At 44.3% G+C, this 26078-nt stretch overlaps 1 protein-coding gene across 1 annotated transcript in view; it reads left to right on the top strand.

Moving 5' to 3' along the window:
- The window catches only part of LOC147672520 (cAMP and cAMP-inhibited cGMP 3',5'-cyclic phosphodiesterase 10A-like), a 909783-nt gene that overhangs the window by 186755 nt on the left and 696950 nt on the right, over positions 1–26078 (top strand). Inside the window, exon 4 of the mRNA XM_086947973.1 lies at positions 23470–23519. Within this exon, the coding sequence (XP_086804099.1) occupies positions 23470–23519 (50 nt within the window). The remainder of the gene's footprint in view (positions 1–23469; positions 23520–26078) is intronic.

Genomic DNA, 26078 nt, shown 5'->3' with positions numbered 1-26078 from the left:
CCAGTTCATGGTTGGTTTGATCATTCATGTTCTAAAGCTCACTCTGCACTGTTGAGAGCGCTTAAACATACCCCCAGAGACAAGTCACTGGTAGCACAACTGAGGAAGAACTACGCTGAGGTGGTGAAGACACGGAAAAAAGTTATAAAAGAAGAAGCCTGGGACTCTTTAATGGATTGTACCACCCTTAAACAAAGCTCTAAATTCTGGTCAATAATTAATAACCCTTTATTTGCCCAATCACGAAATACAGATCTTGAAGTAAATATCCCTGAAGCAGATTGGCTTAAACATTTCTCTGCAATTTATGGGAGTAATGAAGTCTTTGAGACATTTCATATGCCTTGCCACTCCGATTTGCTACCCAAATTAGAATTTAGTGTAACTGAAGTTGAGGTTGCGATAAAAGGTTCTGCTGAGAATAAAGCCCCTGGTCCCGATGGGGTTCCTTTGGATCTTTATAAATTAAATTCAGCGATGTGGGCAACGATACTAGCGAATGTTTTTAACTGTGTACTTGTCGGGGGTTTCCAAAAACCTGGTTATGCTCAATCATAGTTCCTATTTTTAAAAAAGGGCAAAGAAGTGACCCCAAATGCTACCGCCCTATATCCTTGTTGGATTCTTCTATGAAGATCCTGGGCAAAGTATTGCTCGCTAGAATTAATAAGTGGTCATCGGATAATGATATTTTGTCTAATGCCAGTACGGTTTCCGTTCAGGAAGAGGCACAGAGGACCAATATTTAAATTTACATTTGATAATCTCAAAATACACAACGGCAGCAAAGGGGTCAATTTTTGTGGCCTTCATCGATCTGTCTACAGCATTTGATTTAGTTAACAGAGCTCGGCTGTGGTCCATGCTGCTAAAATTGGGACTTGACCCACCTCTTTTCCACTTTCTGGCTGAACTTCATAAAGATTTAAAGGCATCTATTAGAATGAACCAAGAAGGAAATCGCACAGCATGGTTTAAATCGAGCAGGGGTGTGCGCCAAGGCTGCATCCTTGCCCCCATGCTGTTTACTTTATACATAAATTCTCTGGAGAAAAACCTTTTAACTGCTTCTGTGGACATACCGCGTGCAGGAGATACCCGTATTCCTGTTCTCCTGTACGCGGATGACGCTGCATTAATAGCCCGGACACATTTAGGTCTGCAAAGACTATTAAATACATTTAGTGATTTTATGTCCTCTCTTGACCTAGTGGTAAATAATTCTAAATCGCATGTTATGGCATTTGGGGCTGTTAAAAATAACACCAAATCCTTTTATTGTAATGGTGAAGCAATCACTAGTGTCAAAGTTTTTAAATACCTTGGTATAATTTTTGATACTAAGGGAAGCTGGATTCCACAAATAATAGCCAAAACAAAAGCGGTGAGGAGCTCAGCAAATGCAATTTTAAGCTTTGCAAGGAGACTTGGTGGGAAACCGAGCGGTGCATTATTAGCCTTGTACAGGGCAAAAACACTGGCAATAGTAAGGTACGGAGCAGGTCTGTGGGGTTACGCGAAAAGTGAAACTATCCAAAGGGAGGTAAATAAGTTTCTCCGGTCTATGTTAGGGCTCCCCCAGTCGACCGCCACCTTCTCAGTTCATCAGGAGCTTGGATTAGGGTACATTACTGATATCCTTTCCATGGCACCTATTCTTTTATGGATCAGGGTTTGGATTAACAACAACTTAGGTCTGAACCATAAAATACTGATGGATTGTTTAAAACTTGACAAATTTCAAGATATTGATTGGCTGTCACATATTCATAAGTGCTCATTAGAACTTGGACGCCCTGAGATATTTTCCTCCCCTTTGGGTTTAAAAAAAGCAGACGTAGAATGGGTCAAGCTTAACTTTTTCAAACTGAAGAGCTTGGATCGGGAGGAAAACCAACTATCTAAACCCACGGTCAGAGCCCATTTCATGACGATTACTTGTCTAGCTATTCAACCGTACCTTGCTATAGTAAACATTCCTTTTCACAGATGGCTTCTGGTTAAATTCCGATTTAACCAGATTTATACGGTGCTCTGTGATAGCCATGGTTGGCACAGGCCTGAGGATGCACCTGTGTGTAAATGCGATAATTTTTCTCTTCAAGACAATATGCACCTAATGTTGTTCTGTCCATTTTACAATACTCCAAGACAGAAGTATTTGGTGCCTTTACTGAAAGGCAAAGCTTTCTTACAGGCAAAGCCAGCTCTCTTGTATTTACAAATGTTAGAATCACCCTTGGTTATGTTTAGCGTGGCTAATTACCTTGTTGCTGCTGTCAGGATCAAGAGGAGGAGAATGTAAATGTAACATTGGGGTCTGTGTTGGAGGACAAACTGTCTTTTTATATTCGATAATTTTATCCTGTAATTATGTTAAGGTTTGTTTTAAATTTTGTATAAATAGTGCTATTGTATTGTATGAAATTTTTATGAATTTGGATTGCCCTTTTAATTGATTGTAGCATGCTTTTTATGATTTTTAACTAAATCGAATAAAGTGGTTTTTGACTTGACTTGACTTGAACTATCCAGGGTGCTCCAAGATGGTTGTGAGCTGACACAGTTTTCAATTCGATCCGCCATGGTCACTACTGATTCTGTGGGATTGACGATGGCCAGGTCCATTGCTTGCTTTGCATCACCATGCTTGGCTATGGGACGGCAGCTTTCCTGACAATGTTCAGGAGCGTCTCCGAGATTTGCCCTTTGACGGGGATCACTTTTTTGACAGCCATGGGGACTCAGTGGTCCAAAGTTTCATGTCTGGGTTTCCTTGAATAACTTTGTTCTAATCCCTACTGTTTTTCTCTGTTATCCGTGTCTGGGTTCAAGCTTTTATTTCCCAGTCGGCTGCTACAGCTGGGTAGCTGTTTTGGGCAATTAGTCTCAAGAGGTGCTGCTTGCTTTTTTATGGGGATGTAACTTACCCTTTGTGGGTTTTTTTTATTATCGTATAGCACTTCTACTTTGCCACAGGATGTTTCTGTGCAATGTTCCAGGTTCTTCCTGGTTAGTGTAGATCCTTTCTGAGGATCCTCTTGAGGTTCTCCATGGATCATTCTTCTTCTTCCCCCTTGGGGTAATTTTCTGTAGTGCATAGGCTTCCCCTTAGGGAATTGTTCTATTATCCATACTATGAGCTATAGCGATATGGTTCCGCCTCATCAGACTCTCCCTCCTGTGTTCGTAATTCTTCCCTGGTATGGAATCCACAGGGGTAGCGTGTTACCTTCTAGGAGCCTAGATGTTTGTATTTCACAGTGGTTTGTAGTTCTCTCCTGCCTCCGTGACTGCAGACTTCTCCAGAGTCTTGTGGAATTTACGCCACGGTTTGTCTGGCATTGTTCCTGTCGTGCATTTTTTGACTTGACGGTCTTTCAAGTGTTTTGTTGTATTTCCACCCCTTTTTTGTCTGGGTTGGCTGTCTTTTCCGGCAGTCAGTGTCTTTCTGTTCTACTGCCGGAGAAGTTTCTTCTGATTCCCTTTTGGCTATGTCTGTGCATGTGCACTGGGTGTGGTCACAGGCACCGAGGGCCTGCTGGCCCGGCTTATGCCACAGCTTTGTCCATCTCAGCGGTGGGTTCTCCACCAGCTACGTTGATGGCCATTGCTTGCACCCCTCTTTTCCAGCGCACTTCCTAGCAGTCCTCTCTCTTATTTGACAGGCAAAGGGTCGGGTTCCTCTGCTCATGGCCTCCGCCACCTTACTCTTACAAGTCTCTTGTTTCGGGTTGCTCCTGGTCATTTATACTATGTTTGTACAGGGTTGTTCCTGTATTTGACTATGTCTGTATATAAATTCTGTCATATGGCATGGATCATGCCCCGCTATGGTTCGCCTCGGTCCTGTTGGTACCTATTGTGTGGGCTGCTGTCTTTATCCAGGCATGCTCTTAGAGTATCACTTGCCCTTTGTAAAGAAAAAAAATTCCTAATCAAAACATTATATATAATTTGCTGGCAGCTCTGCAATTTTTCACCCAAGGTATTGGATGACCTCGGCCCGCCGCAGAGACATGCGTAAGTAAGGGCTGCTGTTAATACAGTCCGTCATTGCATGGGGTGGCGCAGTCACTGTACGAGCGCCGCATGACCCGACTGATGCAAAAACAACAGGTGATGGACCGAATGTGGATCAATGTCACACACTCACCCCAGTCCAAAGATCTGGGCCCAAATCCATCATTTTTTTGCACTCCACACCACCCTGGGTTAGACAATGGCGATATGCAAATCAGCTCTGACCCTGTGCCCCATGGGAACAGTCCAGTCCGAACTACAAAAGCCATGTCCTTCCCAGAACGGGATCAAGCATCCGAGGAACGGACCGGTTTCGAGGTAACACCTCTCATCAGCCCGGCTAGCTTGACTCCAGTGGTGTGGAGTGCCTGGGACCCACGTCTGGGCATCCCCAGCGCACTTAGGGCGGAATATGCAAAAACAACAGGTGATGGACCGAATGTGGATCAATGTCACACACTCACCCCAGTCCAAAGATCTGGGCCCAAATCCATCGTTTGTTTGCACTCCACACCACCCTGGGTTAGACAATGGCGATATGCAAATCAGCTCTGACCCTGTGCCCCATGGGAACAGTCCAGTCCGAACTACAAAAGCCATGTCCTTCCCAGAACGGAATCAAGCATCCGAGGACCGGACCGGTTTCGAGGTAACACCTCTCATCAGCCCGGCTAGCTTGACTCCAGTGGACTCCAGGCACTCCACACCACTGGAGTCAAGCTAGCCGGGCTGATGAGAGGTGTTACCTCGAAACCGGTCCGGTCCTCGGATGTTTGATTCCGTTCTGGGAAGGACATGGCTTTTGTAGTTCGGACTGGACTGTTCCCATGGGGCACAGGGTCAGAGCTGATTTGCATATCGCCATTGTCTAACCCAGGGTGGTGTGGAGTGCAAAAAAACGATGGATTTGGGCCCAGATCTTTGGACTGGGATGAGTGTGTGACATTGATCCACATTAGGTCCATCACCTGTTGTGTTTGCATATTCCGCCCTAAGTGCGCTGGGGATGCCCAGACGTGGGTCCCAGGCACTCCACACCACTGGAGTCAAGCTAGCCGGGCTGATGAGAGGTGTTACCTCGAAACCGGTCCGGTCCTCGGATGCTTGATTCAGTTCTGGGAAGGACATGGCTTTTGTAGTTCGGACTGGACTGTTCCCATGGGGCACAGGGTCAGAGCTGATTTGCATATCGCCATTGTCTAACCCAGGGTGGTGTGGAGTGCAAAAAAACGATGGATTTGGGCCCAGATCTGTGGACTGGGATGAGTGTGTGACATTGATCCACATTCGTTCCATTACCTGTTGTGTTTGCATGACCCGACTGAAGCATGTCATTGCGGCTGGGGCGGCTGGTGACTTAAGGAGGGCCCTTTTCCATCTCAGAATCAGGACTTGTCTGTTGCCAGTTCTCCTTAAAGCAACATCGAACTCATTGTGGGATCATCATGGTTCAGTCGGAGATACATTCCCTGCAAAGATGCAGGCTGGGAATTGTAGTCAAGCCATCTATGACTGCGGCGTATCCCAACAACAGCCAACATGGACCAGCTGACCTTCCACCAATGGATAAAGGCAGCAACGGTAAAGGAGCGACGTGGCAGATTCCTGATGACAGCGGCATCTGATGAATCCAAATCCAGTCGAAACGCGTAATACCCCATGCTGTTTGAAATAAAGGACTTTCTTTTAATCCCCGCTGTGTCCTCTCAAGTACTTGGAATGCGAGTCCCTTTTGTGGATATTTATCGTGCTGGCCAGTAGCGTGAGGAGAGGACCTGCCCTGCAAGTTGGCCGAGGGTTTTGCTGGCAACTCTGCAATTTTTCACCCAAGGTATCGGTTGACCTTGGCCCGCCACGGAGACATGTGCAAGTAATGGCTGCTGTTAATACAGTCCATCATTGCATGGGGTGGCTGGCCCGACTGAAGCATGTCATTGCGGCTGGGGCGGCTGGGGACTTAAGGAGGGCCCTTTGCCATCTCAGAATCGGGACTTATCATCTGTTGCCAGTTCTCCTTACAGCAACATCGAACTCATTGTGGGATCATCATGGTCCAGTCGGAGATTCATTCCCTGCAAAGATGCATGCTGGGAATTGTAGTCAAGCCATCTATGACTACGGCGTATCCCGACAATAGCCAACATGGACCAGCTGACATTCCACCAATGACTTAAGGGCAGCAACGATAAAGGAGCGACATGGCAGATTCCTGATGACAGCGGCAACTGATGAAGGCAAACTCCACCAAAACATGTAATGCCCCATGACAAACAGACAGATAGACAGACACACACACACACACACGCGCCTCTGCGTATGGTTCATCAGTATTCCTTTCTTGTGGTACGTTCTGTGTCTTCTGCCGCACATGTGTGCTGTCACTGCTGCATTTCACATGCTTTCGTTTAGGCATAGTGTGGCTACGGTCCACACTGTCTTGTATGCGTGTCCCTTTCTCCTCATATATATTTCCTTGTGGTCAAGGTTTGTCTAGTTGAACATGGATGACAGTCTGTCCTGTGCATGTCATTCTGGGCATTCGCTGTTGTGCATGCTCCCTTGTGCGCTCTGACTTTGTCATGATTGTTGACCTTTCTTCAGGACTTGATTTTTTGCGAATCCTTGGGATCCTGTTCAGTTTTTTGCTTCTCTTTTGATTGCAGAAGCTTATGGATTTCTTGCCATTGGGCACTGGCCTTCTGGTTCCTGTGGGTTTCCTGTGTCCCTTCCTGTAAGGGGCAAGTTTCATTGTGTCCTGTACGGACTGTGGTGCCATTGCCTTTCCTTGTTCACCCCTCCTGTCCCATTTTTTCGGGGTTGATGGGTCTGGTGTCAGACCTGCTGGCACTGCTGTTCCCTGCTTGTTGTCAGTCATTATGATTGGACCAGTTCTTCTAGACCATGGTGGGTTCAGTTGCAGACCTTCCTCCTATGGGGTATGGCTTTGGTATCTATTCTAAGTTAAGGAATCTGCAGCTAGATGTCTCTATCAGATGAACAAGTTACTTAACCTTTGGTAATGATGTATCTGGTAGAGACAGTCTAGCCGCAGATTCCTTAACGCCCACCCATCCTCTCGGCTCTGTGAGGACCTTTCAGGTTGGGTTCGTACCTACTAGGTTTTCTGCCAGTGGTCTCTGTCTTTCCATGTGTTGCCCTTCTTCACATCTGTCCAGGTCCGGATGTCCTGTTTTGTATTACCTGTGGCTTCTCCACCTAGTCCTGTCATGGGGTCATGGTCTCCCTGATGTATCCACGCTCCTGCACCCTGGTCCCTTCCAGGGTGGTGCTTGGTCATGTCGTCCCCCCCCCCCTGCTGCATTTCTCCATGAATGGAGGTCTTCTTGACTATGCAGCAGCCAAGTGATCATGCTTAGGGTGTGCGGTTGCACGTTTTCTGTTGCAGAAATGCGGTCCGTTGACATGGCAGGCATGTTGATACACCCCTATGGTCCCTTACCATAACAATCCTGCTTGTTATTTATCATCACGTTCATTTCACTTGCTTCTTACCTCATGGGAGGGTATGGTTCTTCGTTTATGTGGATCTGATTCTAGGGGCTTAAGAATGTATGCCATTCATTTAAAGGGTTTTGTGGAATACTAAAACTTTAAGATTTGAACTAATCTCTGCTGATTCTTACTCATTATTTACCTGTGGGTTAAATAATTCGGCTAGTGTCCTTTTTATTTTTTGATTTATAATGTGGCTTTCTGAATGATGAGTATAAAGTATTCTGACAATTATCTTATTCCTGGCCCTTATTCGATAATTGCCTATCCTCTGAGTATTCCAGCCCCTTTCAGCACATAACAGGATCCATTGGAGGACCAAGGAGGTTTGACAGGTAGCAAAGGTTAAATTGAGTTAAGAATACGTTTGTTGAATTATGGGCACGAAAGTATCAACACTCCAATGCCTGACATCTGCCAAACAGTTCTCTCCAGTTTTGGAAATTCTAAATCTTCTGTAGAGTCTGAAGTCTAGGCAACATCAGTTACCCCAGCCTATGCAGCAATCACCCCAGTTCTTTCGAGGCAAGGGATGTCAATCCGGGCACCAACGTGCAGGCTGAATAAGGCACCAATCCTACCAGTCCCCTTCTCCTGTGGCAACAGCTACCAAGCTGCATTATCTTGCCAGTAGTTGCACTCAACCAAACTGTGGGAGGCAGGAGACAGCACTTTCTCCCAGGTTGGCAATCCCACAGATGGGTCCTCTAAATCATTTAACATGGTTGTGCCCTACCCATTTTCTGCTCTGCCAAATTGCCCCACCCATCTATCGGAGCAAATCTCAGTGGAGCACCTGTCTATTATGTTGTATGTTGAAAAAGGAGGAAGTTTTGTTCTGGAGAAAAGCCCTTCATAGGGTTCCGTATTCCAAAATAGGGTTGGGTTAGCTGCCCTTGCTTTTTTCTCGTACCGAAGAAGGATTGGGTTGGGCTTTGGTCTATCTTGGATCTTCGCCCTCTAAATCACTTACTGCGTAAGCCAAATGTAAAATGATCACACTGGTCCAGATGTTGTCTGCCCAGGTCAAGAACAACTGGATGGTGTACTTGGGCACACAGAACTTGCTTTTTCATATAAATATCCTGCAGTTCTACCGGCAATACCTACGTTTCAGGGTAGACCAGGAGTATTTTCCGCTTTCCATGCTCTCCTTCGGTGACACTAGTGCCCCTCAGGTGATGACCGTGATCCCAGCCAATTTTCTGTGATTGGAGAACCGAGTTTTACCCTCCCTCAATGACTGGCTGTTAAAGGTGAGCTCACCACAGTCATAGATCTCCTCTGGACAACGACAATCTTGATATCGTAGTGGTTCAAAATCAATAGGCCGAAGACTCACCTTTTGCAGAAGCTTCTTTTAAACTGAAACGGTCTTGTATAAGGAACAGATCAAGGCCTTTTTTTCCTTTGCAACAAGCCCCTGACATTCAGGCTGATTTCCATGTTTCAGCCTCGTTCCTGGATCAGAGTGAGACCAGTTCTGATGGTTTTTGGCCTTTTTCACCTCCTGCATTCTCACATTCTCATTGTCGACTGTGCCAGATGGCATATGTGGGCTCTGCAGTGGAATATAAAGATCCCGAGGTTCCAGCACCTAGGAAACTTGTCAGAGGCTGTTCTGATTTTGGAAGAAACTGCACAAGATTGTCAGTGTGGCTGCTTGGACACTATTGAAATGGAAGATGGCCCCTCTCCTTTCCCCACCCAGACCATACAGTTGTGACTGAAGCAGCCATATTGGTTTGGGGATGTCATCTGAGCGATGTGGAGATCCGAGCACTCTGCTCTCCTGCAGAAACCAGTCTCCTTATCAAACCGTGGGGTTTGCGACCCATTTGTCTGATGTTAAACGTCTTCCTGCTGTCCATCAAAGGGAGGCTAGTGCAGGTACTCACAGACAACACCACTGCCATTTGGTGCTGCTATAAGCAGAATGAAGTGGGTTTCTAGTTCCTGGGCCACAATGCTTTTTCCCTTCGGAGTTGGCTGGAAAATAAGGGTATTTCCCTCATCATGAACCAACTGGAGAATCCTTGAATGATTAGATGTACGAGTTGAGGCAGCATCACCTGGCAGAAACCATGAATGGCACCTACATCCCAAGGTTGCACATGGCATCTTCTGGCAGTGGGGAGAATCCAGGCTAGATCTTTCTGCCATTGCTTAAAACTTGCAGTGTCCAAAGTTTTGTGTATTGGAGCGCCTGCAAAAACACTTGTGAGGAAATGCATTCTGGCTGGAATGGAAAATGGGACTCATGTACACCTTCCTGCCTGGAGAGAGGAAAAAGATCAAGAACGACTGGGCCCAAGTCACCCTAGTCGCTCCAGATTGGACTAGGGGAGTGTGGTACCCGTAACCCCTGGGCATGAGCATCTGTCTTTCGATCGAATTACCGCATTGGGAGGGCCTTCCGTTACAGCAGCAAGGTGGTTGTTTGCCTGAGCCCACGCAATCTACACCTCCTTGCATGGAGATTGAGCTGTAGTTTGAATACATTAACTCTGCTGCCTGCAGTTGTGATGTCATCCTTGCTGTCAGGCACCTGACAAAAGCCCTTTTATGCCAGCCACTAGGACACATTTGTGGCCTGGTATAGATTTAGAGTCTGCAACAGACACTTTACAAGCCAGACTGTCTGATGTTTTAATGTTTGTTTTGCCTTTGGTCCAGCAATCCTTGCAGTGGACATTACTTAAGGCTATTTGTTGGCTGTTAGAAATGGGGTCTCTAGTTGGCAATGGCTGGTCACTGTCCAAGTAGGGGCCCATCTTCCTAAGTCAGAGTAAGGGGGCTACACCCTTTGAGAACCCCTGTTCAACCCTGCGGTAACGTAGCACGAGCAGATAGGCTTATCTCGGAGGCAGTGTGTAAAGCATTTATGATCATACACAGTAACACAGTGAGAAACACTACAAAGGGACACCACTCAAGTAGCTTTAAAAAATAAGTATCTTTATATATAGACTTGACACAAGACCAATAACGTTAAAAAGCCACAATAATGTAAAATAGGGTTATTCTTGAAATGCTGCAAAAATAGTTCAGAGTGTGCAAATAAGAGTTCAGTTTCAAGGCAGTGGTCTCTGCGACCCTCTTACTTACAAAGTACCTGGATTTTGTAGCAAAACCAACAAAATGGCGCAAAGGAGCTGTAGCATTGATTTTCCTCATGCGAGGCCGGTGATGAGTTGAATCCTTGCCGCAAGGGAGGATGATGCGCTGGACCTGTAGCTTGAGCGACCCTGTTGCGATGTGAAAAAAATGGTGCCCCGCGAGGGAGCAACGATCCGGATGCGCTGCGATGAAAATGGCAGACGCACGGTGCCGGCACTGCGATATCGTGATGCCACGATCTCAATGTGATGATCCGGGGTTAGCGAGCACTCTGTGGCCCGCAAACATGCGATGGGAGGACCTTTGAATGTTAGCGAGAACTTTGGGGCCTGCAAGCGTGCGATCATTCTTGGTTTGCGACCCCCCTGCGGCTGCAGCGCGGTGATTTTTCTGACGCTCTTCAGCTGCGGCGGCTCGCAGATGGGCGTTAGCTCCGATTTCAGCACTCTCTGCTCTGGAGTAGAACTAGAGGCCCTGGAACTCACAGGGGCCACACCTTCAGATAGAAATCCTAGCGTGGAGGAATCAGGAGGCTGGTGGGGGAAGTCAGATGTGCCTGTGACTCCAGTAGGAGGCTAGCTTCCTTCTTGCCCTTGGGGGATTGCTTTAGCAAAATAAAAGTTGTCTCAAAGTCCTTTTTCCCTCTTCTTCCAAGTCCAGGGGGAACTACTGCAGGCCAATCTAAGAAATAACGCACAAGGACAGTCCTCTCCTGTAGATTCCTTCAGTGAAACGGACAGAGGTTCTTCTTGACATCAAGGAACAATACAAAAATCAGGGGTTTGTGCACAGATATTTATACCCCAAAAGTCTTTGTTCTAAAAAGTCACTGAGCCCAGTAAAAACCAGTTCTGCTCATGCCTTGCACACTTTGTTTACCAGGCTGCATCCTTACTTTCAGACAGAGGGGGTCTGCCATCAGACGCACAGTAGGAGGTGGAGACAGCATTCACCTTGCCAGGCACAGCCCTGTTCAGGTCAAGGAGCTACTCCTCCCCCGTACTCAATGCAGATCTCTCTATTCAACCCAGGTCTGACTCAGCCTGCCTTGCCCCTCTAAACCCAGACAGCCAATACACATAACAGCAGAGCACACTAGAAGGCTTAGGCAAGAAAATACCTACTTTCTAAAAATGGTATTTTCAAACACAGAATATTAAAACCAACTTAGCTAAAAGATGTATTTGATCATTCTGAGTTCAGGCATACTAAACTCTAATTTCTACCATGTTCCCTGAGTCAGTTAGGACTCTAAGATGTGAAAGTCAAACTGCCCATTCTAACCTATGGAGAACAGGTAGCCTTGCAGTAGTGAAAAACGAAATGGTGTGTAATTCACTACCAGGACATGCTGCACATATCAAGCTATGTCATACCTTACACACACAATGCACCATACCATAGGGGTGACTGATACAATATCAAGGGAGTGTTCAGGGGCTGGGAAGTGTGGGCACTTCACAGTCAAGATGGCAGTTCTGGACTGCACACAGACACTGCAGTGGCAGGTCTGAGGTACATTTTACAAGCTGCTTCTGTGGGTGGCGCAAGCCAGCGCTGCAGGCCCACCAGCAGCATTTGAGTTATCAGCCCTGGGCACACACAGGCCACACTACTAGGGACTAACAGGTAAACCAAATAAGCCAATCGGTGATATACCAATTCACAGTCATATTTACACCAGGAGCATTCGCTCTGTGGCACTGAATGGCAGTCGCACAGCGCCCAGAGCATCTAATACAAGCAAAAACAGAGGCGACAACAGCAAAACATGGAAGGGAGACCCATGCCTATGGTGCCAGCTCTAACATTGGGCCTTTCAACTTTTTTGCATTTGCTGAACAAGCCATCCATGTTCAATTCACCTCTTGAGATTAGTTTAGTAAAAGTTTGACATACATGTTCCCTCACAAACTTGTTTTGTGATGCTACAGTGAGACCTTAACTTGGTCTTGATGTCTATGTACGTCCTTCGACCCAATGCACAGCTGCTTGTTATGTCTTCTGACCTTAAATGACTGTATTCCTCATTGTGAACACTTCAGCTCGTCATGTGAATGAACTTCAGGGACTATCTATGGACCGCCGTACACCCCCCTTTTTCTGGACAAATTGGTGCTGAGGACTAAAACTGCTTTCTAGCCAAAAGTTGCGAGACTTTTCCACATTGGGCAATCATTCACTCTTTCAGCATTCTTAGCCCCCTCTTCCTCAACAGAGGAGAGACTACATCAGTTGGGCCCGAAAGTGGCTTTAAGCATTTACGTCAATTGTATAAAGGACCATTGGGTTGATGATCAGCTTCTTGTTGGGTTCTCTGTGGCGAAGAAAGGAAAGGCTGTGCAAAAGAGGACTCAGTTGATGTGAAAAGTTCTTTACATTAACTTCTTCTACACTCTGGCCAAAAAGCAGTCACCGAAGAAGTGAGAGCCCAATCCACCAGGGCTATGGCTCCTACCACTGCATTAGTACATCGCATGCTTGTCCTTGAAATCTGTCAGACTCACACATGGGCATATGTGCACATGTTCATGAAGCACTACTGCCTTGACAACCAGGTCCAAAGGTAATGATTTGCTCACTCTGTCATGCAAGACTTTTTGGTCTGAGTCTACTCCACAGACCCACAGTCCAGGGAGGACCCACCAGAGCCACCTCGAACAACTGTCCTAGGGGGGTGTTCTTGGTGTTTGTTCATGTTTGATCAAACTGTTGATGTCCTCTGTTTAGTTCCAAGGGGACTCATTTTCCCTTCCAAGAGATAAGACCCGAAAGAATCTTAAAAGATGGAAGATCCACATAGCCTTTTTTCAAGAGACGCACTTGACGAAAGAGGGGGGCCAGGCATCAAAAAAAACTGTGGAGCGTAAACGTTTATGCCACAGAGTACTCTGCATTCTCTAGAGTGGTATTGATTTGGTTACCACCCGGGACCCCCTTTCTTACACAGATAAGGGTCATAGATCCAGAGGGTCGTAATATATTATTGGCTGAAAAATTGGGTGGCCGGGAGATAGCAGTGGCAAACATCTACCCCCCAATATGGGTCAGTCAGCCTTTCTGACTTCCATCAACCCTCGCATTACCCAACTGCACCACTACCCACTGTTACTGGAAGATGACTTCAGTTGTGTTTCCGGAACGCCCTTCTCTTTCATAGTTGCCCATATCTCCGATCCCTAAAACAGGTCAGCTGTTATGTAAATGCCTTAACGGGATTTATTGATCTCTTGGGGGCTCACAAGCCTAGTGGTAGGGCCTATTCCTATTACTTGAGCATGTATCAATTATCGGTCTGCCTTGACACTAATAGATGTGACCATTGCATATCGGTGACGGTGGGTACCCGGGCCCAATTGTATGCTGAGATTGTAGCTCTAGAGTATCGAATGACAAGCTTAGAACTACTGACTGAGGGTGTCACAGCACCAGCAGACCAGTTTCGGAATGAAAGAAACCTTTTGAGCTGCTTACATGACGCCAAGCCTACGTCTATGGAGCTTACCTAATTAAAAAACACTCTGAGTGTGATAAATCTGGTTGATTGCTGGCCTGGCTGGCCAACCCAGATCGACATGGCTCCCAAATACTCAAGTTGCGCCCTGAGAAAGGCATCTTAGCCTGTAATCAGGCCGAGTTCAGTGCGACTTTTACATCGCATGACTCCTCTCTCTCCAGCTGCCCCGTCGCAATTGGCTGTCCACCTCCTCACAAGTGTATTTTGGTGGTGGGTGCAAAGTATCTATCGCCGACGGTGGCTGCTTCTGTGGGCAGAGAGATTGCACTGCAGTGAGTGATTAAGGCCCTGGCTAAGGGGCAAGGAGCCGGGCACAGACTGCATGCCCCTGGAATTCTATGTAACGTATGTGGAAACGTTAGCCCTACTTTTTTTTCCCACTTTTTTTTATTACAGTATTGCAGCAAGAATACACACCACATATTGATAAACCACCATTCCAGAAAACATATCAGCACATTGCATCAATTATCTGCATTGCTTTTTCCCAACATTTCCATCAATTTCCCCCCAGAGTTGGCATTTGATCATGTCCGTCCTCTAGCCCCCTTTGTCGGGCTTTGGCCATGGGGCTGTACACAAAGTCCTCGATACTCATTCCACTTTGCCCAGACCCTTTCCTACTTGTGAGGATATCCTCTATTCAGGGATGTCTTTTTTTCTGCCACCATGCACCAGTCCATATCTTTTTTCCAGTCACCGAGCGTAAACTGTGCGTTATATTTCTTTTGGTGATTCCCAGTGCTAAAGTCACTCCCATTCGCTCCCCAGGTCTGTTGTCTTCCATAGGTTAAGTAAACATAGTTTGGTCGGCAATGGCACCTCCACTCCATATAAACTGCTTAAGAAACTGGTTCTTAGTCCAGTAGGACTGGATTTTGTGAGACGCTCTTATTATGTGAAAAAATGTTCCCTCTTGACCACATCCCCTTCGGCAAAGTGAATCTGATTGCCTACCCATTTTCACCACCAATGCAGTGCATGAGATATAAGCTCTGTTGAGCACTTTGAGCTGTATGAGGCGACTTAATGGCTACTTCTTTAGGGGATCTGCCCAATCGTCCTCCTGAATGTCTGCGATGTCATTTTCCCATTTTTCCCACAGTTTTACTACCAGGTTAGGGGCTTTGTTTACTAGCTTTTAGTATGTTAACGAGATTGCCTTTTGAGTTATGTGTTTGTCACGCAACCTGTTCTCTAGAGGTGAGGAAACTGGTAGTTCTTTTCATCTGGGTAATGTACTTTGTGGAGGGTTGTAAATTGATAGTTATCCCCTTCTATATATTCCTCGAGGCAGACAATTTGCTGCTATGTCTCTGGAGAGCGCTCAGATGTCAGCTGCGCCTGTCATGCTCTGGAGGAAAATCGCTGCTTATGTCTCAGTATGAAGTGGGATGAAACGCCTTTTCGATCCATGCACCAGGTACCACCTCTACACCGTCTGAGGTAGGTTCTGCTCTCCGGTGGGAACCTCATACCTTTAGGTATCTAGGTGTGCGTAGTTATCATAGTGGATGATGTTTTTGAAGGTGGCTTATGGATTATTGTTGACGTCCCTTTGCTCCCCCTTCACCTTTTAGCTGACCCTACCGTTATCCGTGACGGGCAGGGTTGTGCTGTTGAAGATGGCTTTCCATCCTCCTCGCCAAATATTTTGCAGCACTGCCAATTCGGCTCCCGATAGCCATCTTTCTCGAGATGGACGGTCTCTTACTCCATCTTATATAGGGATCAGGCTGGTGCTGACCAAACTCAGCCTCCCCACGGATTGCAGTGCTGCGGCAGTTCCGTATCTGCAACTTTATTATCCTGTAGCACAACTCAAATGGGTATCCTACTGGAGGTATTGCAGTTGTAACAGCATGCCGCCTGGTGCTTGATTTATCCTGAGCTGTGTCTCTCCGTCAGCCATACTGATTAACCCAAGGGCTTGGTGGGGGCGATGATAGAACTCTGATGTTATTGGATACTTTATGGTTCTTATGGACCAGGGCATTTCAATGCACGCTGATGGGACATCCTACAAAAGGCCCCTGACTGCACTATTACATCTTCCACATGAGGGCAGTTGGGCTAGACTACGAGACAGGGAGAGAAAGGAAATGAGTGCTTGGCGACTGGTATACGGACGGGTCCATGCTAGATTTCAAAGACTTGGTAGATGATTATACTCTCCTGGCTCCCTGTTTCCTGTGTATTGGGGCACTGACGGCAGATATGAGTGTCAGACGGGTGTAAACCCCTGTGCCACCCGACTTTGGAGACTATATGTACCATCATAGGCCAGGCCCATGTGATTACTATCATTTACAAGGCATTGATAGCACAGACCCAGTGACGTGAAGCAAGTGCTTACGGATGAGGACTGGCACAACATTCTACGATGCACACCTTGTGAATCTCGCAGTGCCTGCTTCTGTTTCATTCAATATTCCTATCTCCATAGAGTCTATCTGACACCTAAACGCATTAATCTTATATTCCCGGGGATGCAGGCGGTGTGCCCTCTCTCTAGAGATAGATACGACTTCTTCCACAGCATGGGGATGCGCAGCTCTTACACCTTTTTGGGAGACATTAGTGAGTTTGATCAATTCTGCTGCAGGGCACTCTATTGCCTGTTCCCCAGCAACCAGTCTCTTGTGCCTGTTTCCTCCGACTTAAAGTGAAAATTATTACCTCAATATTTGTTAACCTGGTCATAATTCTTGCACGACATCAGATCACTATTCAGTGGAATTCTCCTTGGGGCCCCCACTCTCCAGAGATAGAACAAGGAGCTATCTAATTGGGTTGCCTGTGAGGGAGTGATGCTTCACTGAGGTACGGAAACGATTACAAAACCCAGACCACACGCAAGCGCCCAGAACTGCCCCCGCATATATGAATCTGGGAGACTCATTCATATTACTGATGATGCTTCTTCGAGGAAGACTGAGCTGTCGGACCCAGATTAGCCGATGATGCAGCCTACAACACCTGACCCTAGGGACTTCCCGACGCTTCCATACCGGACCTACTTGATGACCCATCACACTGCTTGGCCCTAAATGAATGTTGGGAATCTTTCATTTCTCTCCCGAGTGTCCGCTCCCTCACAGTATTGTTTAGTTAGTTGCCCCGTCTTCTCTCTATTTGCTGGTGAGTATTTTCCACCCCACACACCGCTTGATCACCTACTTGACTATCTGAAGGGTAATTCGCATTAGTATGGTTACACATGGATGGGTGCGCTCACAGGAGTCCGTGTCTGGATTGTTTTGCCTTGTAGTATTGTAACATTTGGCACCCCTGTGTGGGTCCTGTGCGTGGGTATCTGATCCTGTTTGCTGTGGTTTGTGTCGCCATGCTGTTAATAACATTTTTTTAAACAAAAACATTCTTGCCATTTGAGCGTGCCTAAAGAGTCAAGCAAGAAACTGAGGCAGTACGCCGGGGTGGCACTTTTGTGTTGCTCTCTGCCTTAATTTCTGGGGTGGTGCGGAACCACACAGCACCACCTTGTGGTGCACATGAATATGCTTTTAGTTGGCTGGTGTACACACCAGAAATGTTACCTACAGTAAGTAACTTGTTCAATTTGAAGTTATTCCTCAACTTTTTTACGGTGTACTTCAATTTATTGATCATATCAGCCATCTCCCTTTTGATAAATCTAACTGTTACAGCAGCTTTTCAAATTTATGGGTTATGGCAGAGACTTCATTCCATTTAGACCCAACGGCTCTCGATAACTAAATATAGACTAAAAACTGACCACGTCTACCTCCGCTTTCTCTCTTGTCTCTTCAAATGTGAGGAATTAATATATGATTACCATTAACGTGCATTCCCCTCTTTCTTCGCCATGTAGTCTGCACGCTTTGATACAGACTAAATACATATATGTAAAAAGTTCTGAAACCTTTATCTATACACACTTCTCACTGAATGCAACACTAATCCACATGAATTGATACATATCCAAAAGATGTTGGGACACTTGTGTATGCTTCCTCCAATTGTAATTGGATTTATTTAGCGCTTACAACCTCCGACGAGGCATTGAAGTGTTTTACGTGAGTGGCACCTTACCCCGACATCCAAAGTTAGTGGTTAATCTAGTGGTGGTTGGTGGTTATTCCGGTTAATCATGTACTCTCAAGAAAAAATTGCATGCATTTACTCCAGTTCTTTGCGATATGTTAATACCAGGTAGATGTGATCATTAGGCTATGTAGTTTGAGGTGAATGGTAGATGAGATAGATTGGCTGGTAGAGATTAGGTAATGTTAGATTACAGGGATAGGGTTTTAAAGAAGAGATGTTATCCATGAAATTAGGTATCGGCCATTTGCAGAATTACAGTAAGCAACAATGAGCCAGGTAGGCATGTTACTGAGAGTAGGGTATACTCAGAATTAGAAGGTATGCAGAAGATGGTCACTCTTAAAGTATGTCAAGGTCAATTTTCCATGCAGCGTTTTAGGGGTACAGTGGGAGAAGGGTTTCTGAGATAGCAAGCTATCAGGGAACATAAGCTGTAGAAGAAGCATTGTACACTGTGCTCCCTATCGGGGCAGATTTCTATATGTGCAAACCCAGTCAACAGGCAGCAGCACTGAACAGCATTAAACAATTTCAAATGTCTTTATTTCGATTCAATTCATCATAAAATACAGTTTGTACTGTAGGTACAACCACAGGGAAAAGAAACAGTAGATCATAAATATAGTTAAAAGGACAATTTCCATAAGCTAAAAAAAAAGACACTTAGCAATTAAGATAAACGAAGGTAAGACATAATTTAAAATACAATATACAATGTGTGCTAGATAAAAACTTAAGAAAACTTTAAAAACTTTAAAAAGAATGCTACACTGATTCTGGCCTGGCCCTAATGATCCATACCCATCCTAGGAATTTTGCTACGGCGATAACAATAGGTTCGCTAGTGTCATACCTTAGGACCCTTAAGGCTTCGGATCCCACCCTTGTGCCCAGGTTTCGACAAATTGGTTTTAACCATTTAATCCGTGCGGCCACATAGGCCGGATACTCAAAAAAATATATGGCCTATAGATTCCCTGCCATCCATACACCATCTACAAGATTTACCAACCTGTCCCCGCCAGTTTTTGGTGAATAAACGGATGGGTAGACAGCCAACCCTAAGCTGATGATATAATTTCCTATCACTGGACCTAGTAATAGTATCCCAATATTCTTCTAATAGAGGGTCGTTTTTTTGTTCCAGAAACATCCCGGACAGTGAGGTGGCCGACATCTGACTGAAGTGTTTCTGACTAATCATGGTCCAGTACTGCTGTTTAAATAGCTTTTTTGGTGAAAAAGGGCTGTTAACAGGGTCAGACCACAAATTTCCCAATCCCATAGCCTCCAAGAGCAGTCTGATCTGTTTAAACCATGGGAGATTTCCAGAACCCATAATGGAACGTACATCCAACACTGCCTTTGCATACATAGCCAATTCTGGGGTACACCATATCCTCCTCCATAGAGCTAGTGGTTTAAAGCGGGCAATGTTACCTATGGCATGGCACCCAAGGTCCATTAATAACTGTTTCATGGGGCTAGAACTGGGGAGACCTATTAGATTTCTTAAAAATTTGTTTTGGGCTGTAACCAAAGAGGAAAGATCAGCAAAACCCCATAGGTCCGCACCGTACAGGATTAAACACAAGCATAAAGTCAGCAAGTGATCGGAGCAGTAACTGGTTTAAGGACGGTTAATGCATTGTTAAAAAGGTATGTCCTCTAAATTAGAACGCTCATAGAAATTAAGGTTTGATGCATACATATATACATATAGTGATGAACACTATCAAAGAAAACATTTATGGTATGCACTTTGGATAGCAACTAAAATTGGCAAACAAATTGCAAAGCAACACGTTTCCATCAGTACATCCACATGCAACCACTAGGGAACAGACACTTAAATACAAACATAGCACAAATGTATAACCTGACATAACTTTAAAAAACATTACTTGCAATATTAAAACTCTGTAGTGTAAAGCATAAAATACCATGAAATCCAGAGGGGGAAAAAAGATCTTTTAAGGGTAGAAAAGTTAGTTACACTTGCACCATACATTTTGAAATGTGCGGAGGATATTCCAATGCACAAGCAAACAAAACCAGAAATGTCTCAATGTAATTTAGTAGTTTAATAAATCAGTTAGCATAAGCTTAAAGTCATATGAAAGCACTAAAGTTTGTGGGATGGGGGGTAGTGTGCATTCTAAACCCGTGACGAACATTCTTCAGACTCAACCTCTTTTCAGCATGGAGATCAGTCAGAAGGAAGTTGGAGTTGGTTTGTTTTCAAGTGTTTTCTGAACCACATGTACTCTGAGTGCTGTGTTCAGTGTGTTCCATAACTTTGGGCTCTGTAATGTCAGGCTGTGCCTCCATATTTCAAGTTCTTAAAGGTCTGTCGATTAATCAGGTATGTAGTCTTTGATCACAGGAGCTTCTTCATAGTTCAAGTATCAGTGTGGGATTTGCCCCATTTGACAAAATCTTAACAAATGTTGCCTTTTGTGCTCTCACTTCTTCAACCAATAATCAGCAAATCATTCAGAATGCACTGAGCCAATCTCCTACTTTATATTCAGTACTCGTCAATTAAATCGCTGATTCTAGCAGTCTCCTGTTATAAAAATATATATTTTTATTATAATAATTAAGATGCATATCATTCTATCCATGATTATTTGTTAGAGAAGTGAGAGCACAAAATCTTTGTTCAGATTTATTTAGTTGATCTGCCTACCTGGTCCTTTTTGTTGGCTTTAAAAGGGTGGCTGTTTTTTTTCCAGAGTAATCTGTGCACTCTCCACCAGGATCCACTGGCTTTGCTGTCTATCATTGAAAGCCTGGTGTAACAGATGGTATAGTAGTCCATGCATGCGATAAACTTGGTATGTCTGCTACATCCAGTGATCTGTTTAGAGGATTAGCAGGATTTTCCTAAGTATGGTGAGCTGTATATTGATACCCTTGACCACTGTGTTTACTTGGAATGAAACCATGCTCAGAATCAAAAAGAAGTTTTTAGGTGTCTTTGTTTCATTGGTCGAAGGAGGTATTTCTAGTCTCGGACGTCTGTAGAATGGCTGAATCATACTTTGCGATGGTCTTTTAGTTAATGCTATCTTTTTTTCAATAAAAGGCTGTGTATGTTGTGATTTTTACCCAGCTCCTGAAATTGTATTCAATCTGGAATTTAATTGGGTGTCCTTGCCGTATGTTTAAAAATGTTCTTTGCACTTGTTGGCGAGACGCTTAATCATCAAGAGAGGTAGCCATTTTTAATCTCACTACAGCGTAATACAATTACCTACGCAGACTATTCTACCTGTAAGAAGCTCTAGCCGATGCATAGGCATTCCTCCTCAACATGCCTAGAATGTCATGTAGCAGTGAGGGATTTTCCTCATACAATCTGGAGCTGCCTCCCTTTCCAGACATTTTGGAATAATGTGGTTAAGTCCCTATTGGATACATTAGATTGGCTGGTCTCCGTGATTTCTCATTGGCACTAAAAACCTTTGGTATACAAGAAGAATCAGTGTTCACACTCCCACCATTAGGATTTAAATCTCTCCTATAATCCTTAAGTGGCAAAATTAGCTTTAATAGAGATATTACATTTTGCAATTATAAAGATAGATTAAAATTAATAGTAAGGACAAACTGACAGAGAATTGCACAAAAATACTTTTTTTGGAACACGGAATTCGACGTTTGCTCATTTTATGCCTCATGAATCTCTTACCTCTAAATAATTTAACAGCAAACTGGTCCCAGAATTTGAGTAATTGAAAAACTTGTGTAGGCTGAGCATTCAGACCCTAGACCATGTTTTGTTTGTTTGTCCAGTATTGGCCTCGATTCGTTATCGTTGGCTTCGGCCGATCTTTTTACAAAATGGTGAAAAAATGTAGCAACTTTCTCTTTTGTCCAAAAAACTTAGCAGTGTGTGTAAAAGTTTTTAATTACTTTAAGGAGTTTATGTATATATTTTAAATCACTGAAATGGCAATAAAAAGTACATAAAGTACATAAACATGTCCTGGCAGTGTTTTCACAACTTTTCATTTCACTTTATGTATTGTGGTTGAAGGCTAGATGATAGAGAAACAGTATGTACCGACTGTAAAGTGTCTGCTGGTAGCCAGGTAGGATTTTAAGGCGTCATTACACTAGTGTTTACACTGTCAATATCTGGGAGACTAGCTATGCCTAACAATTTATAAGGCTTGCTATGATAACGGCGTAAGAAGCACTCTGATCTTGTTGTATATCTGTTTTGAAAAGAAAGGTGTCATGTGTCAGCATGCTTTCTTGTGTAAAGACCTTAATGATCTGGCGTGTTTCTATCCATTCTGTGATGAATTGGAAGCAATGATTAGTAAATTGTAGGGATTCTTATAAAGTGCATTACTAGAGTACAGAGTTTACGCTAAGCATCAAAAAAAATATTGTGCGAGTGTCCGGATTCCACACGTTTGTATTGGAAAATTGCTTTATTTATTTCATGCAAATTTTCATGGGGAAATAGTTTATAAGTAATTTATTTATTTAGGGGCAATGCAAACGGTCCCTTACATTTAGTGGCCCAGTGTCCATTGTATAGTAGCATGGCTACTACTTTCTGGGATATTGATTGGGAAGCATATCGATTTACTGACTGCACACTACCACCCCGGTGCAGCCCAGCGATATGCTGTCATTTCAACAAATCACTCCTGTCTCAAGGCATACTTTTTTTATTAGGGTGATTAGGTAGGTAGCAATGCCCTGTGGTGTATGTAAACCCTCAAGCCAGAGCCTGTGATGAATTACAATTCGGACAGATCTAAAGTGGGCATGCATGTCCTTTCCAGCTCTCTGTAGGTATCCACCCTCTGTCTCTCCTAAATGATTTCAGCTAGGATCTAAATAAAGACATTAAAACTAATACGAACGTAGGGATATTTAACTAATTATATCTTTAGTCGCTACAAAATGTAGTGATCACCCCTAAATTGAATGGACAAAATTGATAGAATTTGAGTCTCAAGGAAGTTGGAAATTCGACTATAGCAGAACTTAAAACTGGCCTGTTGGAAATTCGACTATAGCAGAACTTAAAACTGGCCTCCTACTGTCCCGAAATCCCAACCAGGATTGATAGCTGTATGGTGTTTGCTATCTGCGGACTGTGTGGTGGAATGATACTGTTTTACCTCTTTCATTGCCCTCCTAGAATAACTTTGCTTTCTAAAACTAATTTCTTTTGACAGCTACCAAGGCTGACGGATTTGCACTATATTTCCTGGGAGAATGCAATAATGTAAGTATGTATAATCGTGTATTTTAAAATGGTCTGAAAGCCAATAATGTTCTTGCATGCAAGTTAAGTACTGCTTTTCCAGTGTTCCTATATGTCTCAGCATGTTATTCGCATTACTGCAACTGTTGCTAAATTTGTTGTGCCCTAAAGTGTAAAAAAAAAAAAAACTGGTTCACTTCCAAACACTGGCCAGAAAACATGGCTATTTAACAGAAAGGACTCTATGAATGGGGCCCATTAACCTACTCACTTGTGTGCACAATTAAACAGACTTGTTAAAAATTGTAATAGTTTGTTTATTCCCTACTGGTGCGTAATAGTTAAATTTGCTCTTTGAGTGGCCTTCCGCCACGGTCAGACTGGGATAGAATATTGTCCGGGCATCAAATATTTGTGACAGCCATTAACAAATTACATAGCTAGAAAAGTGGCACTGCTTTTCAAACTGGGGCAGTTTTGATCTTGCAAAGACACGCTGTATAAGTGTCCTGCAAGGTATGGAAGATAGCACGGATTTGAGCTTGCTGCAGTCAATATTTGTTTTAATTCCAGAGAAATCAAAAGTAAAAACCGGGCTGCAGGCCATAAAACTAGACCTGGGCAGTAAATTCCATTCCGCTTGCGAAATTTAAGTAATTTCGCGTTCCGCGGAGAACGCAAAATTGCCCAAAATTCTGGGTTCCGCGACTTTGCGAATTTTTTTGCTTGTCCGCGTTCTCAAATGTGTGACATTTTCCCCCAAGCACCCAAACAGCAATTGCGAACAGTAAAAAAGCATCGGGAACAAGCAATTCCGCGTGTTCGGGGAATTTCTGCATGTTCGCAAAGATTTTTTACCGTTTCACGGAGATTTGCGTAACATGATTACGCGAATTCCGCCCACCCATACATAAAACAGGCCCAACAACAGCAAAAAAGGCCCAAATACTAACCTATCAGACCAACCAATCAGGCACTGCTTCATTGTCTGATAAGCCAGTCCGACACTCATTTGTGCTGGTACAGAAATACAGCTGCACACCATAATTGAGAAAAATAATAGCACCAGCTGGCCTTGGAAGGGAAATTGGCTACGCGTTTATTTCATACTGCTTCAAAGTGACAAAATAGGGAAACAATTGCCATTCTAGAATTTCGTTTTTTAAGCTTTCCAGCTGCATTTTCGCAAAAAAATGAGTATAGTAATTTGACATGTCGCTGATGAAGTAAAGATTTTTTTCTATTGAGATTACTGTGGTGGGGAGGACAAATGCACAGGAGCTCCTCTACACACAACACCATTTAACTATCATCGCACATTCAGTAGATAGGGTGGCCCTAACATCATAGCTTTCCAAAATAGAATGTATAACTGCAGCTTGTTCCTTCTTCCAGGAACAAGCTAAGTGTACCAACAAAGTATTACACATCATTCTTTCTTCCAGTCAACAAAAAGGACAACAACCAAATACAAAGACGCCAATAGAGAAGAAAACATCACATCCACCTAGACTTAAAAAAAAACACACAAGACCATCCCATGACAACTAACAAATGTGAGACCAAGTAGAATAAATATAAAACGACAAACACATAACCAAACATAATTAAAAGGAGCAAAACCTGATTTGCTTTTACAATAGGTAGTTCTAGTACTTTTACGTTGTCTGATATCAACATTGGATGAGTCATGCACATTTTTACCGTGATTCCTCTTCCATGAACCTGCACATGGATCAGCAACTTTTTCCCCATCATCCACTAGTTGATGGATGATCTTGTGACACATTTTAGTAGAATTATGTCCACTACAATACCCATTCTCTGGCATCTCCTTTCCATCATTAAAAACTGTTGCCAGATTCCACCAATGATCACCTCTAACTTTAATGGCTTTTTATCTTGATTGTACCAAGGGCTTCCGGGTGGGCAATAAACTCCTTCATAGGCTATGTGGGCACCAAAAAAGGTGGGGCTGTGCAAAAACAGACCATCTCTCAATGGGTTGTCCTCTGCATTAAAATGCTATGCTATGGTGAAGAAGGTACCTCCTGTTGGATTGCGTGCTCACTCCACTAAAGCAACAGCGGCAACAACTGCCTTAGCACGCGGAGTCCCTCTATCAGGCAGCGACGTGGGCATACTCGCACACGTTTATCAGACACTACTGCCTGGACAGCCAAGTCCGGAGGGACGGGTACTTAGTCCATTCAGTCCGCCTGGGCTTCCTGGTGTAATCTTGGTTCGCAGACCCACCTCCAGGGTTGGTATTTCGAGAGTATCGATGCTAAGGTAAGGTATTTACAACTAATTATCAGAATAAGTTACTGATCTTCGGTAACAATGTATCTGATAGAGACATATATTCGTTGTAGATTCCTTACCGCCTCACCCATCCTTCCCGCTCTGCAAACGGATTTCTAGGAATAGGGACTCCCCTAAAGGGCCCTTGTTTTGACGCACCAGTGGTCAGTGTCTTTCATGGCTCTGCGCTTCTGGCATGGAAAGTCGTATTAAGAATGACGTCAGCGCGCATGGGCAGTGTCTATATAGGTCCCACAAAGTCATCCTGGCACCCAT

The sequence above is a fragment of the Lissotriton vulgaris genome, unplaced genomic scaffold (genome assembly GCF_964263255.1).
Source record: "Lissotriton vulgaris unplaced genomic scaffold, aLisVul1.2 SCAFFOLD_490, whole genome shotgun sequence".
NCBI classification, from domain to species: Eukaryota; Metazoa; Chordata; class Amphibia; order Caudata; family Salamandridae; genus Lissotriton; species Lissotriton vulgaris.
Note: the sequence above shows the minus strand (reverse complement) of the source record. Positions and strands in the feature narration are given on the sequence as shown.